Source organism: Oncorhynchus gorbuscha, linkage group LG16 (genome assembly GCF_021184085.1).
Source record: "Oncorhynchus gorbuscha isolate QuinsamMale2020 ecotype Even-year linkage group LG16, OgorEven_v1.0, whole genome shotgun sequence".
Taxonomy (NCBI): Eukaryota; Metazoa; Chordata; class Actinopteri; order Salmoniformes; family Salmonidae; genus Oncorhynchus; species Oncorhynchus gorbuscha.
Genome location: NC_060188.1, coordinates 16053643 through 16067030, shown reverse-complemented (window position 1 = coordinate 16067030; position 13388 = coordinate 16053643). Strand labels below are relative to the sequence as shown.

At 44.8% G+C, this 13388-nt stretch overlaps 1 protein-coding gene across 1 annotated transcript; it reads left to right on the top strand.

Moving 5' to 3' along the window:
- Nucleotides 1-6801: 6801 nt before the first annotated feature.
- LOC123998611 (protein phosphatase 1 regulatory subunit 27-like) lies at nucleotides 6802-9604 on the top strand. Its single transcript, XM_046303629.1, has 3 exons — nucleotides 6802-7686; nucleotides 8065-8215; nucleotides 8459-9604. The coding sequence occupies exons 1-3, from the start codon at nucleotides 7167-7169 to the stop codon at nucleotides 8577-8579; spliced, it is 792 nt and encodes a 263-aa protein (XP_046159585.1). The 5' UTR covers nucleotides 6802-7166; the 3' UTR covers nucleotides 8580-9604.
- Nucleotides 9605-13388: the final 3784 nt, after the last annotated feature.

The window sequence follows — 13388 nt, the reverse complement described above, 5'->3', positions numbered from 1 at the left end:
GTGTCGTAGAACAAAACGGATCAGACACTAAAAACTGAAGTTGACACATCGACGGTACTGACTTGAGACGAGTCCCCTGACACTTGTGGGTGTCGTAGAACAAAATGGATCAGACACTAAAAACTGAAGTTGACACGTCGACGGTACTGACTTGAGACGAGTCCCCTGACACTTGTGGGTGTTGTAGAACAAAACGGATCAGACACTAAAATCTGAAGTTGACACGTCGACGGTACTGACTTGAGACGAGTCCCCTGACACTTGTGGGTGTCGTAGAACAAAACGGATCAGACACTAAAAACTGAAGTTGACACGTCGACGGTACTGACTTGAGACGAGTCCCCTGACACTTGTGGGTGTCGTAGAACAAAACGGATCAGACACTAAAAACTGAAGTTGACACATCGACGGTACTGACTTGAGACGAGTCCCCTGACACTTGTGGGTGTCGTAGAGCTAAACGGATCAGACACTAAAAACTGAAGTTGACACATTGACGGTACTGACTTGAGACGAGTCCCCTGACACTTGTGGGTGTCGTAGAACAAAACGGAGAACCCCATAGTGGTCGTGAGAGTCTCGTGAGACATTTCCATAGAGTGGTCATACTAGTTTGTAGTATCAGTTGGGATGCTACAGACGTTTTCATGAGAAGACCAATCTAGCTCTGCCACCTTTCACCTCAGATGGGGAAGTGCCACATCGGCAGATGCGGTAGATTGAGACGCATCCAATGGAAAACTGATATCTCTAGCTGAAACTAACTGATTTTTATGGGGATTTTGTTTAAATGTCACTTAGATTGATGCACCGATGCATCAACCGACTCTAGGGGGATATATTCAGGGCCCTAAATGTGTGGCTCAACCAGTTGTTGGGGGAAAATCGAGAAGTCATGGACATGCTTTCTCATCACTTTTTCTAACATGCAAACTTCCCTACTATAAATGACCTCATGTCTGCTGTCGATTCAGTCTCACCCTTCTGCCACTGTTACTGGTGACTGCAGCTGGCATGGTGGAGGCTCCCTGTGCAAGGACTGAGGATTACTGGCTCCTGATTTAGATGTAGGCTTCCTATTCTGGCCTAGCCACACGTGCCGTAACTGGATCCAGCCGGCCCGAGCGTGTATCTCCCACTGGGCCTGGAGGATCCAGACTGAGATCCAGTCCCACAGTTTTCACTGTCCAGTAATCCAGGTGTGTCAGTCTGCTCCCTGTCTCTACCCCCCTGATGAGAGCATAGTGCTGCCACCAATGGGGCTCACTGTGACCGGAGCAGGCCAGGCTGTTCTGAGAAGAGGCTCATCACGCCATGCACAGGAAGCACGCGGTACCTGGCACCCCATCATCAGTACAAGAACGCTGTCTGCCAACTTTGCAATAGGTATGCATTTTGCAGACAGCCCCATGCCCTAGTCCTGCTCAAAATCTGTTAGGAAATTAATCAAAGCTCAGAATATGCACTGAGTGTACAAAACATTAGAACACCCTTTTTCCCTCAGAACAGCCTCAATTTGTTGGGGCATGGACTCTACAAGGTGTCGAAAGCGTTCCACAGGGAAGATGGCCCATGTTAACTTCAATACTTCCCAAGTTGGCTGGATGTCCTTTGAGTGGTGGACCATTATTGACACACAGGAAACTGTTGCGGATGAAAAACCCAGCAGCGCTGAAGTTCTTGACACACTCAAACTGGTGTGCTTGGCACCTACTGCCATACCCGTTCAAAGGCACTTAAATCTTTTGTCTTTCCCATTCACCATTTGAATGGCATACATACACAATGTCTCAATTGTCTCAAGGTTGAAAAATACTTAACCGGTCTCCTCCCTTTCATCTACACTGACTGAAGTGGATCAATAAGGGATCATAGCTTTCACCTAGACTCACCTGGTAAGTGAGCAGGTGTTCCTAATGTTTTGCTCACTCTGTATGTATGCTCATATCTAAGGATGATCCTGAAAATAATGTGTATGTCAATCATACAATGGAGTGCAGCAGGGGACTCCAGTGTTGATCCAGGAATAGCCAATATTCCATGAATACTTGTGAAATCTTTGCAGACATTGGTTGTTTCACTGTTCTTGTTTCTATGGTTTCATCTCACCTTGAACATATTTAGAGAGTGAGTCACCAACTGTCCAGCCACCAGCTTGATGAAAGTCAACATAAAAGTGTTTTGGAATCCATAGCTGTCCGGTCAACATGATAAGCCTATTTGACAGGTTGTTAACATCACGATGCCTCTGTCTGTCCTCGGCTGTGTCCTAAACCTTTGGTCTGTTATTGAAGGTCTGTCGTTATAAGGATCCTAATACTTTGCTCTGGGTACAGATACCTGACAGTTTCAACCGTTTATTTATAGAAGGAAAATGTGCATTGCCAGATAATTTATAACATAGATCTTAAACTATACAGTGCATTTGGAAAGTATTCAGACCGCTTGACTTTTTCCACATTTTATTACGTTACAGCATTATTCTAAAATGGATTAAATTGATTTTTTTTCTCCCTCCGACCAGAAATGTGGAACTACCAAGAGTCTTCCTAGAACCGGCCTCTTCCTAGAGATGGGGAGAAGGGCATTGATCAGGGAGGTGACCAAGAACCCGATGGTCACCCTGACAGAGCTCCAGAGTTCCTCTGTGGAGATGGGAGAACCTTCCAGAAGTACAACCATCTCTGAAGCCACTCCTCAGTAAAAGGCACATAAGGCTGCATGACTGGTTGGAGTTTGCCAAAAGGCACCTAAAGACTCTCAGACCATGAGACACAAGATTCTCTGGTCTTATGAAACCAAGGTTGAACTCTTTGGCCTAAATATCAAGCATCACTTCTGGAGGAAACCTGGCGCCATCCCTACGGTGAAGCATGCTGTGGGGATGTTTTTCAGTAGCAGGGACTGGGAGATTAGTAAGGATCATTGGAGGGATAAACAGAGCAAAGTACAGAGAGATCATTGATGAAAACCTGCTCCAGAGCACTCAGGACCTCAGACTTGGGTGAAGGTTCACCTTCCAATAGGACAACGACCCTAAGCACACAGCCAAGACAACTCAGGAGTGGCTTCGGGACAAGTTTCTGAATGTCCTTGAGTGGCCCAGCCAGAGCCCGGAATTGAACCCAATTGAACATCTCTGGAGAGGCCTAAAAATAGTTGTGCAGCGACGCTCCCCATCCAACCTGACAGAGCTTGAGAGAATCAGCAGAGATGAATGAGAGAAACTCCCCAAATACTGGTGTTCAAAGTTTGTAGCGTCATACCCAAGAAGACTTGAGGCTGTAATCGCTGCCAAAAGTGCTTCAACAAAGTACTGAATAAAGGGTCTAAATACTTATGTAAATATTGTTTTTAATATTTTTTTTATAAATTTTTTGGGCAAAAATAAATAAATTGTCATTATGGGGTATTGTGTGTAGATTGATGAGGAATTTTGTTGATCCATTATAGAATAAGGCAGTAACGTAACAAAATGTGGAACAAGTCAAGGGGTCTGAATACTTTCCGAATGCACTGTATACATAAGTCATGACACAGCTGCAATTGGAAAACATGGACTGTTCTCTCTTTTCTCATGGACTGTTCTCTCTGCTCCCGTCCGGCAGGCGGTACCGAAGCATCGGGTCTCGGACCAAAAGGCTCAGAGACAGGTTCTTTCCCCAAGCCATAAGACCTTTCAATAGACAGCTACCACTGTACTACCTGCACGGACTCTATGCTCACCCACAGGTATTTATTATGGATCCTCATTAGCTGCTGTTATCGTGTGTGTGTGTGTGTGTGTGTGTGTGTGTGTGTGTGTGTGTGTGTGTGTGTGTGTGTGTGTGTGTGTGTGTGTGTGTGTGTGTGTGTGTGTGTGTGTGTGTGTGTGTGTGTGTGTGTGTGTGTGTGTGTGTGTGTGTGTGTGTGTGTGTGTGTGTGTGTGTGTGTGTGTGTGCCTATGTTTGTGTCTACCCACTAAGGCACACACGCCTACAGGCATACACTAAGGCACACACTGACACTCTTCTCACACACGCACACACACACACATGCACCCACACTCACAACTGACACCACACACTTACACTCATCACCATGCACAGACACACTCACCACATACGCTACTGCTATGGTGATTATTGTGATTACCAACTTGAAACACTACAGCGATTCACACACCAGGAAGCTTTTAACATTGAACTGCTTGGTGGTAATTGACAGTATGCAATACTGTATGTGCCCTATAAGGCATGCGGGAGGTGGGCCTGTATCTATCTATAGCGCACTGAGTGGAGGGTGATTCAACCCCTACAGATACGTGAGCAATCCTTTTGGCATGTACCCAAGGGTGATGCAAGAGGACAACAGACAAACAACTCCCACCAAATGAGGCCCTTCTCGGTCTTGGGTGGGGCTTTGGGAAGGGGTAGCACCATAGTTCATGGAACTCCACCACCCTCTCACCACACGTCTTTATGAGAGACTGGTGAACTCGATAATCAGTGCATAAAGTCTCTTCCCAGAGCTGCGGTTATAAATGACTCTCACCTAAATTTGTCTAGACATGAGCTCTAAGACTTTTCCACCAGCTCCTCTGTGCAGAATGGTCAGCTGCGCTGGGTGGAGACAGTGCAGGGCTAAAAAAGGTTTATGTTCAGGGCCGGGGTCAGTTCTAATCCGAAGGTAAAGTCACCCATACAGTTCCAATCCCAACGTTGTCACGCCCTGACCATAGAGATATTTTTATTCTCTATGTTTGGTTGGTCAGGGTGTGACTCGGGTGGGAAACTCTATGTTCTGTGTTTCTATGTTTTGGCCGGGTATGGTTCTCAATCAGGGACAGCTGTCTATCGTTGTCTCTGATTGGGAATCATACTTAGCCTTTTTTCCTTTTGTATTTTGTGGGTAGTTGTCTTTGTTAGTGGCCTGTGTAGCCCTAGTAAACTTTGTGTTTGTTGTTTCTTGTTTTGTTGGCGACATTTCATAATAAAGACAAATGTACGCTCAACACACTGCACCTTGGTCAGGTCATTATCAAGACAACAGTCGTGACAAATGTGGATAATCATAATGAGTTTAAAGGGCCCCTCCAGTTAGGTAATGGATGGAGTTAATGGATGTATGTAACTTCATGTATTTGTAACTGAATACACAAGCCTATTATACCCCTAATTACAATCAACAGTTCTAGAAGAAGGATGGTTTTGCAACAAGCTTATATCTCCTCTCTCTTTGTAATACAATTTGCCATGATGTGATATAACATAAGCCTTAACATCTTGATGATAAGTGAGCCAGTGGATCCTTATAGTGGAATTGTACCTAATGACAGATGCAGGACACACATAACAGGATGTACATTATGGTAGAATGTATTGCTTCTCAAGCCAGGCATGATAGTAAGATGAAACCTATGTTGTGGATTCTAGTCAACCATAAAGGTTGCCCCTTAGGGCACAGTAAGTCTACCCTGCGAGACCTTGGTAAGAGAAAACCAGTGGGATGGTAGCCATGCTATTTTCGTTGGCTAGCATGGAGCAGCTCCTGTGAAATGTCCAATTGAAATGAAATCCAGCTTGAACCAGCTCTGCCACTCTTAGAAGTTCCTGCCTGTCTGATGAGAACAGCTGGCACTGGCACAATGTCCCGGCTGTCACGGTTCACATGCACAACTTCCAACTCACAAAATCATATGACATGAAAATGGAGTAACCACAGTACCAACTTTACTACATTTCAAAACATTAATTTGGGATTTGAGCTAATCAGATTGTACAATATGATTGAAGGTCACACAGATTGAAAGATCACTGCACTGTAAAGGGCCTTCTTTTTTACACCAAAACCATCTGATCTTTTAATGCCATCTAGAGAAATGGGTTACATTTCGCAGCATAGATTTATGTCCCTATGACACAACTGTTGGCCAAGACTGCACTGCACTGAACTCCCTGAATGGCTGGATACTATTGGCCCAGTGGTTCCTGAACGTCCTGTATGGCAAGTTACTATTGGTCCAATGGGTCCAGGCAAATGAGTGTAGATCAGATGTCAACCATGTGATGGGGTTACTGTTTGCTCTAATAGCAGAGATGCTACGGTCAAATATTGATCCTTCCAAAGTTTCAAGACCTGTCACAATAAGAATAGATACTTTTTGGTTGCTTGAACAACTACTGTATGTTAACCTTTCATTGCAAATAAAATAACTTTTGAAGACCTTGTTTATCTGCTATTTTCTTAATGTCAAATAACGTGTCCTAAATTCTCATACATTACCTCTGTTGAAATAGTTCAAGTATTCAGGTTTTTGTTGTTTTGAGGCGAGAGTTCTTGAACCTTTCCAAAGTAACAAAAACAAAATGTCACTAATTCTGAAAATCATATATAAGCCATGTGACTCGACATGTGACTCTCACACTGTTGACCACCATGACCATGTGTCAGTGTTGTCCCTTGTGAAATTCCAAAAAAGGCTGCCTGACCTGAACCCAGGGGCCATAAAACACATTTGCACTGAACTGTAAACATTTCATTTCCCTCAACTGTTAATGACAGTTTGTTCCTCTGCTGATGTTGATCATGGACATTTTGATGTGATGTGGTATTAGACATGTTGGGCAAGCTCAATAAAGACCCCAATGTGTTTGTGCTATGGGGATAGGGGTGGAGGCAGTGTCAGGCGTCATGTGACTGCATAGTGGGAGGAGCCTGGCCTGGCAGAGACCACTCCGTTCCAAGCTAAAGTCACTCGATATGAGGGATGACGGGCACCAAAATAGCCCTCCAGAGTGTATATAGGGACCCTCTCCCACCGGCTCCATCAGACCACCAGCCTGTACAAAGCCAGAGGAAACTGTAGTGACATACAAAAGGACGGGAGAAACAAGACAGGAGGCACGAGGGAGAAATCCAGAGAACCAGAAGGAAAGAAAGACATAAAAAGAGGAAGTTTGGACAGTGAGAATTGACTTTGGGAAAGTTTTGGAACTTTGCAGAGAGAGTAGCGGTGCTACTCTGGTTGGAAACTCAAGGATCAGAAAGAAGTCAAGGACGATAAGCGTGAAAAGGACAAAGGAAATTGTTTCCCCTGACTGGATTGCAAAGTTTTCTTGGATTTCTCCCAGCCCTCCTCCTGGGCTGAGCGCATAGGGGGAGGAAGAACCGTGTTGACCGCAGGGATGAAGTATAGCTACCAGCTACCAGTGTCATCGTACACCACGCGATATAGTCAGTACACACCAATGACGTACACACCAACACACTACACCCCCAGCAATTACACACCTACGCACTACACCCCCAGCAATTACACACCTACGCACTACACCCCCACCAATTACACACCTACGCACTACACCCCCACCAAATACACACCCACTTCATATACCCCAACAAAGTACAGCTCAACTCACTACACCCCCACAAGCTACACCCCATCACTTTACACACCTACACACAAAACCAGTTCCAGTTACACCCCTTCGTACAGCAAAGGAACACGCTACAGTGCTGCTGCACGTCACACAGCACACATACCTGCACAGCAGACTCCTGCACCTCTACCACTCAAGCCAGTCCGGGCTGTACACTTCTCCAATGACATTATCTTCCAGGACCTTGTCCGACATGGTGAGATGGAGCAGATTGGACGCTTTATGAGAGCGAAGAAAGTACGTCTGCATACCCTCTTCCCATCTGGTGAGTGAATCTACAAATACATAAAGACAGAGGAAAAGTGTTGAGAGATTGACAGGAGTTACCACAGCAGGCAATGGCACCTACAACTGTCTGCATGCAAATATAGTCACTAACTACAACAGCTTCTTTTTCGGAGTGATATTGTGTTGACAAATATAAAACTACTGAGAAGTTAAAGGGTCTCAAATATTTATTTATATTCTAAACCAGTAAAAGTATAAAAGCTTGAAATAATTGTTTGACAAATGCATAGAGAAAGTTCTGAAAAGTTCTGAAGTTAAAAGCAGAGGTTGAAATGACAGAAAAGCAGTGTAAGGGTATGTACAGGGCAGCTGAGCCCTCTTCTGACTGTGCCCATGTATGGTGCTCTGTGTACAGGTATGGCAGCACTCCATGAGGCCGTACTCACAGGGAACCTGGATTGCGTGAAGCTGCTGGTGAAATATGGAGCTGATGTCCACCAGAGAGATGAGGACGGCTGGACGCCGCTGCACATGGCCTGCAGTGATGGCTTCCCGGCAATCGCCAGGTTGGTGTACAAATGAAACACAAACGTCCACAGAAATATTTCCCTACAGTACAGAGACCACAAAACACAACATTCAATTTATCTATCATGCAGCATTGCTGCTTCTTTGAGAAATAACCATACTGACCTTGGTGACCTGATTGAACCAGACATGCAGCATTTCATAGCCAGTGTGAATATAGACAATGAAGATGCCTTGAATGTGACTTGTGCTGAACAACACTGTATTTTGTCCCTCCTTAGCTACCTGCTCTCTCTTGGTGCCAGTGCATTTGCAGAGAACGAGAACGGGGAGAAGCCAGTGGACCTTATTGACCCAGACTGTAAGGAGCTGGTCAATCTATTTGAGGCAGGCTCTGTGTAACTCACTGGCCACCTACAGAACAGGACCTGAAGGAGCTTGATGTGGACAGATGGATAGTGTACCCTGGTCCTGAGACTAGCTTCTTGGAATGGAAAAGCCCAGCCAGAGAGAAGGAGAAAGACTGGGACAAGGGACCAGGCCACTTTTCCTGCTACAGAGCACTTGTAGCCTATTCTTTGCTAAATGCATAATTGTGACTCACAATGCTTTTTGGAGCGGTTTTGTACATCAAGGTGGACAATGCTTTGTAAAGGTTATTATTTTTTGTATCTTTTTCATTCTTTGCTTTAAAAAAGTTGGCTACTTTTTGTTTGGTGCTTTTCCACAAACACATGCAAACCAGTCTTGTCACTTTAGTTGTCACAAACAGCATCTCAGGCTGTTCATAGCACCAGCAGCTTTCAGTTTCCCAGATCATGTAGCACCACATACCAAAAAATACAGTGTGACACACCACAGTAAACAGTTATTTAATCTGTGTAATGAATCAATAGGGTATGTCTTCATTCTGATTACCCAATGAGATCATCCAGCCCAATTCTGTGATCAATCTTATAAAAATCTGACTGTCCATTGCTTGAATTTTCCACAAAACTACACAGCATTGAGGATAGTTCCTGCATATGGGCAGAGACTATTTTCAACTCACTGCTTCCAAAATACAGATAGAGTACAGACTGTATTTTACATTGTTCTCTGCATTTAGCCTGTGTGTTTATGGCTTGGGAAAAGTTGTGTGTATCATCTCTGCTGGGCAGAGAGAGGGCGTCAATAGCAATTCACATCAAAAATGACATTTCATTTGGTAGGCCAGAGATCATTGGAAAATAGCTACTACGTCATACATGCACTGGTGCTGCTGTATTGGCATTTTTCCTATTATGCTTGGCAGTTGTTATTTTCTGAAATAGCTAACAGTGTATTCTGCCCATTTCAACTAATCTAATGAATTTCACCAATGAAAGTCTTATTTTTTTACAAAATATTTTCATAAATAAAGGTGCTTTTTATAAATATTGATGAAATGAATTGGTGGGGACGCAACTCTTTTCTATCTCACTGATTGACCCTTGATGGAAAAATCTATTTAGCCTATTATAGGCCATGATAAGGATCACCTAGAGGAAAAGGGTAACGAGCTGCTAATTTACATCATTTCATTAAAATAATGTTTTTATGTTTTTTGAATAGTCATTTCATATCAACCTGAGGTTTATGTTTAGACTTACTGTGGCATTCACATGCTGTCAGAAATCTCTGAAGTGTGGAGTTCTGACTTGGAAGTTTCACTTGAACGACCCTCAAGTCGTACGGTGAATCCCAAACCAAGCCCTCACCCCTACCAACTAACTCATTTGTAGAGCCCTCAATTCTACGTGTTACTGATAAAATTCCAAGTGTGACTTCAAAAGTGGCGAGGGGACCAAATAAACCCATCAACTTCGGGACACAGTCATGACTTGAATGATGCAATTACACAGGTATATAATAATACAAGCATACAATTTTAATGACAAAATTCCATTATGTTTCTTCCAATGAGAAAACATTTATTTCGTTTAGGGTCAAAGTAGTCAGATGGGGTGGTGGATTTGGGGGGATAGTGTATAGATGTGCAGGTTTAGATGGTGGTGCAATTTAAGATTTTCCCATTCCCTTTTCCCTTTTTTGTTTGTGACCAAAATGTGCAATCTGCACTCCGACCTGCGAAAGGCAGCAATACACAACACAGCGTCTACTCTGCTGGAAACCAAACGGTAACACACCTTTGTCGGAGGACTGGGCGAGCAAGAGGATGGATGGCGAGAAGAAGCGAGTCAGAAAGAAGTGTGCGAGGTGCAAACCTGAACTGAAGGTGAAATACAAGCTGAGTACTTTCTCCTTTGGGTCAAGTACAGGAGAGAAAAATGCATGTTACGCACCTGAAGATCCTGAGCAGTCAACGGATAATGAACTTGAAATTGATCCTGACAAAAGTGAGGCGAAAGAACCTGCGTCATCAGGTGAAGTGAAGACTTACAAGCCTCACTGCAATGATCAGGAAAATGCATGAGATGACTCTGGCTCAGTGGGAGTACAATTCATGGAGAAAGTGGATCCATGCCTTTTAGCCAATCCGTTTGTGGTATCAGGCTGGGTGAAGGAGTGGGGTTCTGTCAATTCGGTCAAAGTATCCAGAGATGGACATGTGTTGATTTTTTTGTGTGTCTGCTGCTCAGAGGGAAAGGTCGTTGCGCATTTCTAGTCTGGGGACTAATCTCTGGAGAAGACCGCCGCTGACAGGAGTGATAGCTGGGGTGGGGTTGAGTGAATCAACTGAAGTTGGGGGTCCCCGGTGTTTGTGACATATGTTGTTTAGTGCGGCGCAGACTAGAGTGTTTGCCGGATAAAGTCATGCTAGGGTATATACATTTTCCAGGTGAGAGCTTTTGTTTCGAACCCACTATGGTGTTTCAGGTGCCAGGTTTATGGTCATGTTGCAGCAGTATGTAGGAGGGAGATTCCTAAATGTGAGAAGTGTACATATGGGAGTGGGCTGGGGGAGTATTTCAATTGTGGGGGTGACCATGTTGCTGGGGATCATAAATGTCCTGTGCAAGTGAGACAGATTGAAGTTTCCAGGGTGAGAGCAGTGCATAAAGTGTCATATGCTGAGACAGTAAGGAAAGTAGAGGTTGATGGGCAAAGTATGAGGGAGCATGAGAGGATCCCTGTGAGTATTTCTATTTACTACAACAAACCGATGCTGGCACTAAGAACCCACTCAACGAGCTATATAGGACCATAAGCAAACAAGAAATAGCTCATCCAGAGGCAGCGCTCCTACTGGCTACGATTTTAATGCAGGAAAACTGAAATCTGTTTTACTTCATTTCTACCAGCATGTCACCTGTGCAACTAGAGGGCAAACAAATTGACATCACCTGACTGGAATATGTTATTGGATTCATGGCATTGTGGTGTTTTACCACATCAGTAAACAGCTTAATTTTTTTATTGTTTTAACCTTTATTTAACTAGGCAAGTCAGTTAAGAACAAATTCTTATTTTCAATGACAGCCTAGGAACAGTGGGTTAACTGCCTGTTCAGGGGCAGAACGACAGATTTGTACCTTGTCAGCTCGGGGGTTTGAACTTGCAACCTTCCGGTTACTAGTCCAACGCTCTAACCACTGGACTACTCTAGTGGTTAGCCTAGTGGTTAATAAGTGCATCGATGACGTCGTCCCCACAGTAACCGTACGTACATATCCCAACCAGAGGCCATGAATTACAGGCAACATACGCACTGAGCGAAAGGCTAGAGCTGCCACTTTCAAGGAGTGGGACCATAACCAGAATGCCCTCCGACGAACCATCAAACAGACAAAGCATCAATAAAAAACTAAGATTGAATTCTACTACACCGGCTCTGACGCTAGTTGTATGTGGCAGGGCTTGCGTACGTACATATCCCAACTAGAAGCCATGGATTACAGACAACATCCGCACTGAGCTAAATTCCAGACCTGGCGCTTTTAAGGAGTGGCGCACTAACCCGTATGCTCTCCCACAAACCATCAAACAGGCAACGCGTCAATAAAGGACTAAGATCGAATCCTACTACAGCAGCTCGGATGCTTGGCAGATGTGGCAGGGCTTGCAAACTATCACGGATTACAAAGACAAACCCAGGTGCGAGCTGTCCATTGACACGAGCCTACCCGACGAGCTAAATATATTCCATGTTCGCTTTGAGGCAAGCAACACTGAAACATGCATGAGACCACCAGCTGTTCCGGATGACTGTGGGATCCCGCTCCCCATAGCTGATGTGAGTAAGACCTTTAAACAGGTTAAAATTCACAGGGCCAGACGGATTACCATGATACGTACTCAGAGCATGCGCTGACCAGGCGACAAGTGTCTTCACTGACATTTTCAACCTCTCCCTAACCCAATCTGTAATACCTACATGTTTCAAGCAGACCACCATAGTCCCTGTGCCCAAGAACGCCAAGATAACCTGTTTAATTAACTATCGCCCCGTAGCACTCACAACTGTAGCCATGAAATGCTTTGGAAGGCTGGTCATAGCTCACATCAACACCATCCTCCCAGAAACTGTGGACCCACTGCATTTCGCATACCGCCCCAACAGATCCATAGATGATGCAATTCTATAGCACTCCACACTGCCCTTTCCCACTTGGACAAAAGGAATACCAATGTGAGAATGCTGTTCAGCGTTCAACAACATAAAGCCCTTGAAGCTCATCACTAAGCTAATGTCCCTGGTACTGAACACCTCCCTCTGCAACTGAATCCTGGACTTCCTGACAGGCCGTCCCCAGATGGTGAGGGTAGGCAACAACACATCCGCCACACTGACCCTCAACACGGGGGGCCCTCGGGGGTGCGTGCTTAGTGCCTGTACTCCCTGTTCACCCACGACTGCAGATGACACGATAGTGGTAAGCCTGATCACCGACGATGATGATAGGGAGCCTATAGGGAGGCGGTCAGAGACCTGGCAGGACAAGAACCTCTCCCTCAATGTCAGTAAGAAAAAGGAGCTGATCGTGGACTACAAGAAATGGAGGGCTGAGCCGAGCATGCCCCCATTCACATCGATGGGGCTGTAGTGGAGCGGATTGAGAGCTTCAAGTTCCTCGGTGTCCACAACACTAAATATCTATCATGGTCCAAATACACCAACACAGTCGTGAAGAGGGCAAGACAACGCCCTCTCAGGAGGCTGAAAATATTTGGCATGGGCCCTCAGATCTTTAAAAAGTTTGACAGCTGCACCATTGAGATCACCTTGAC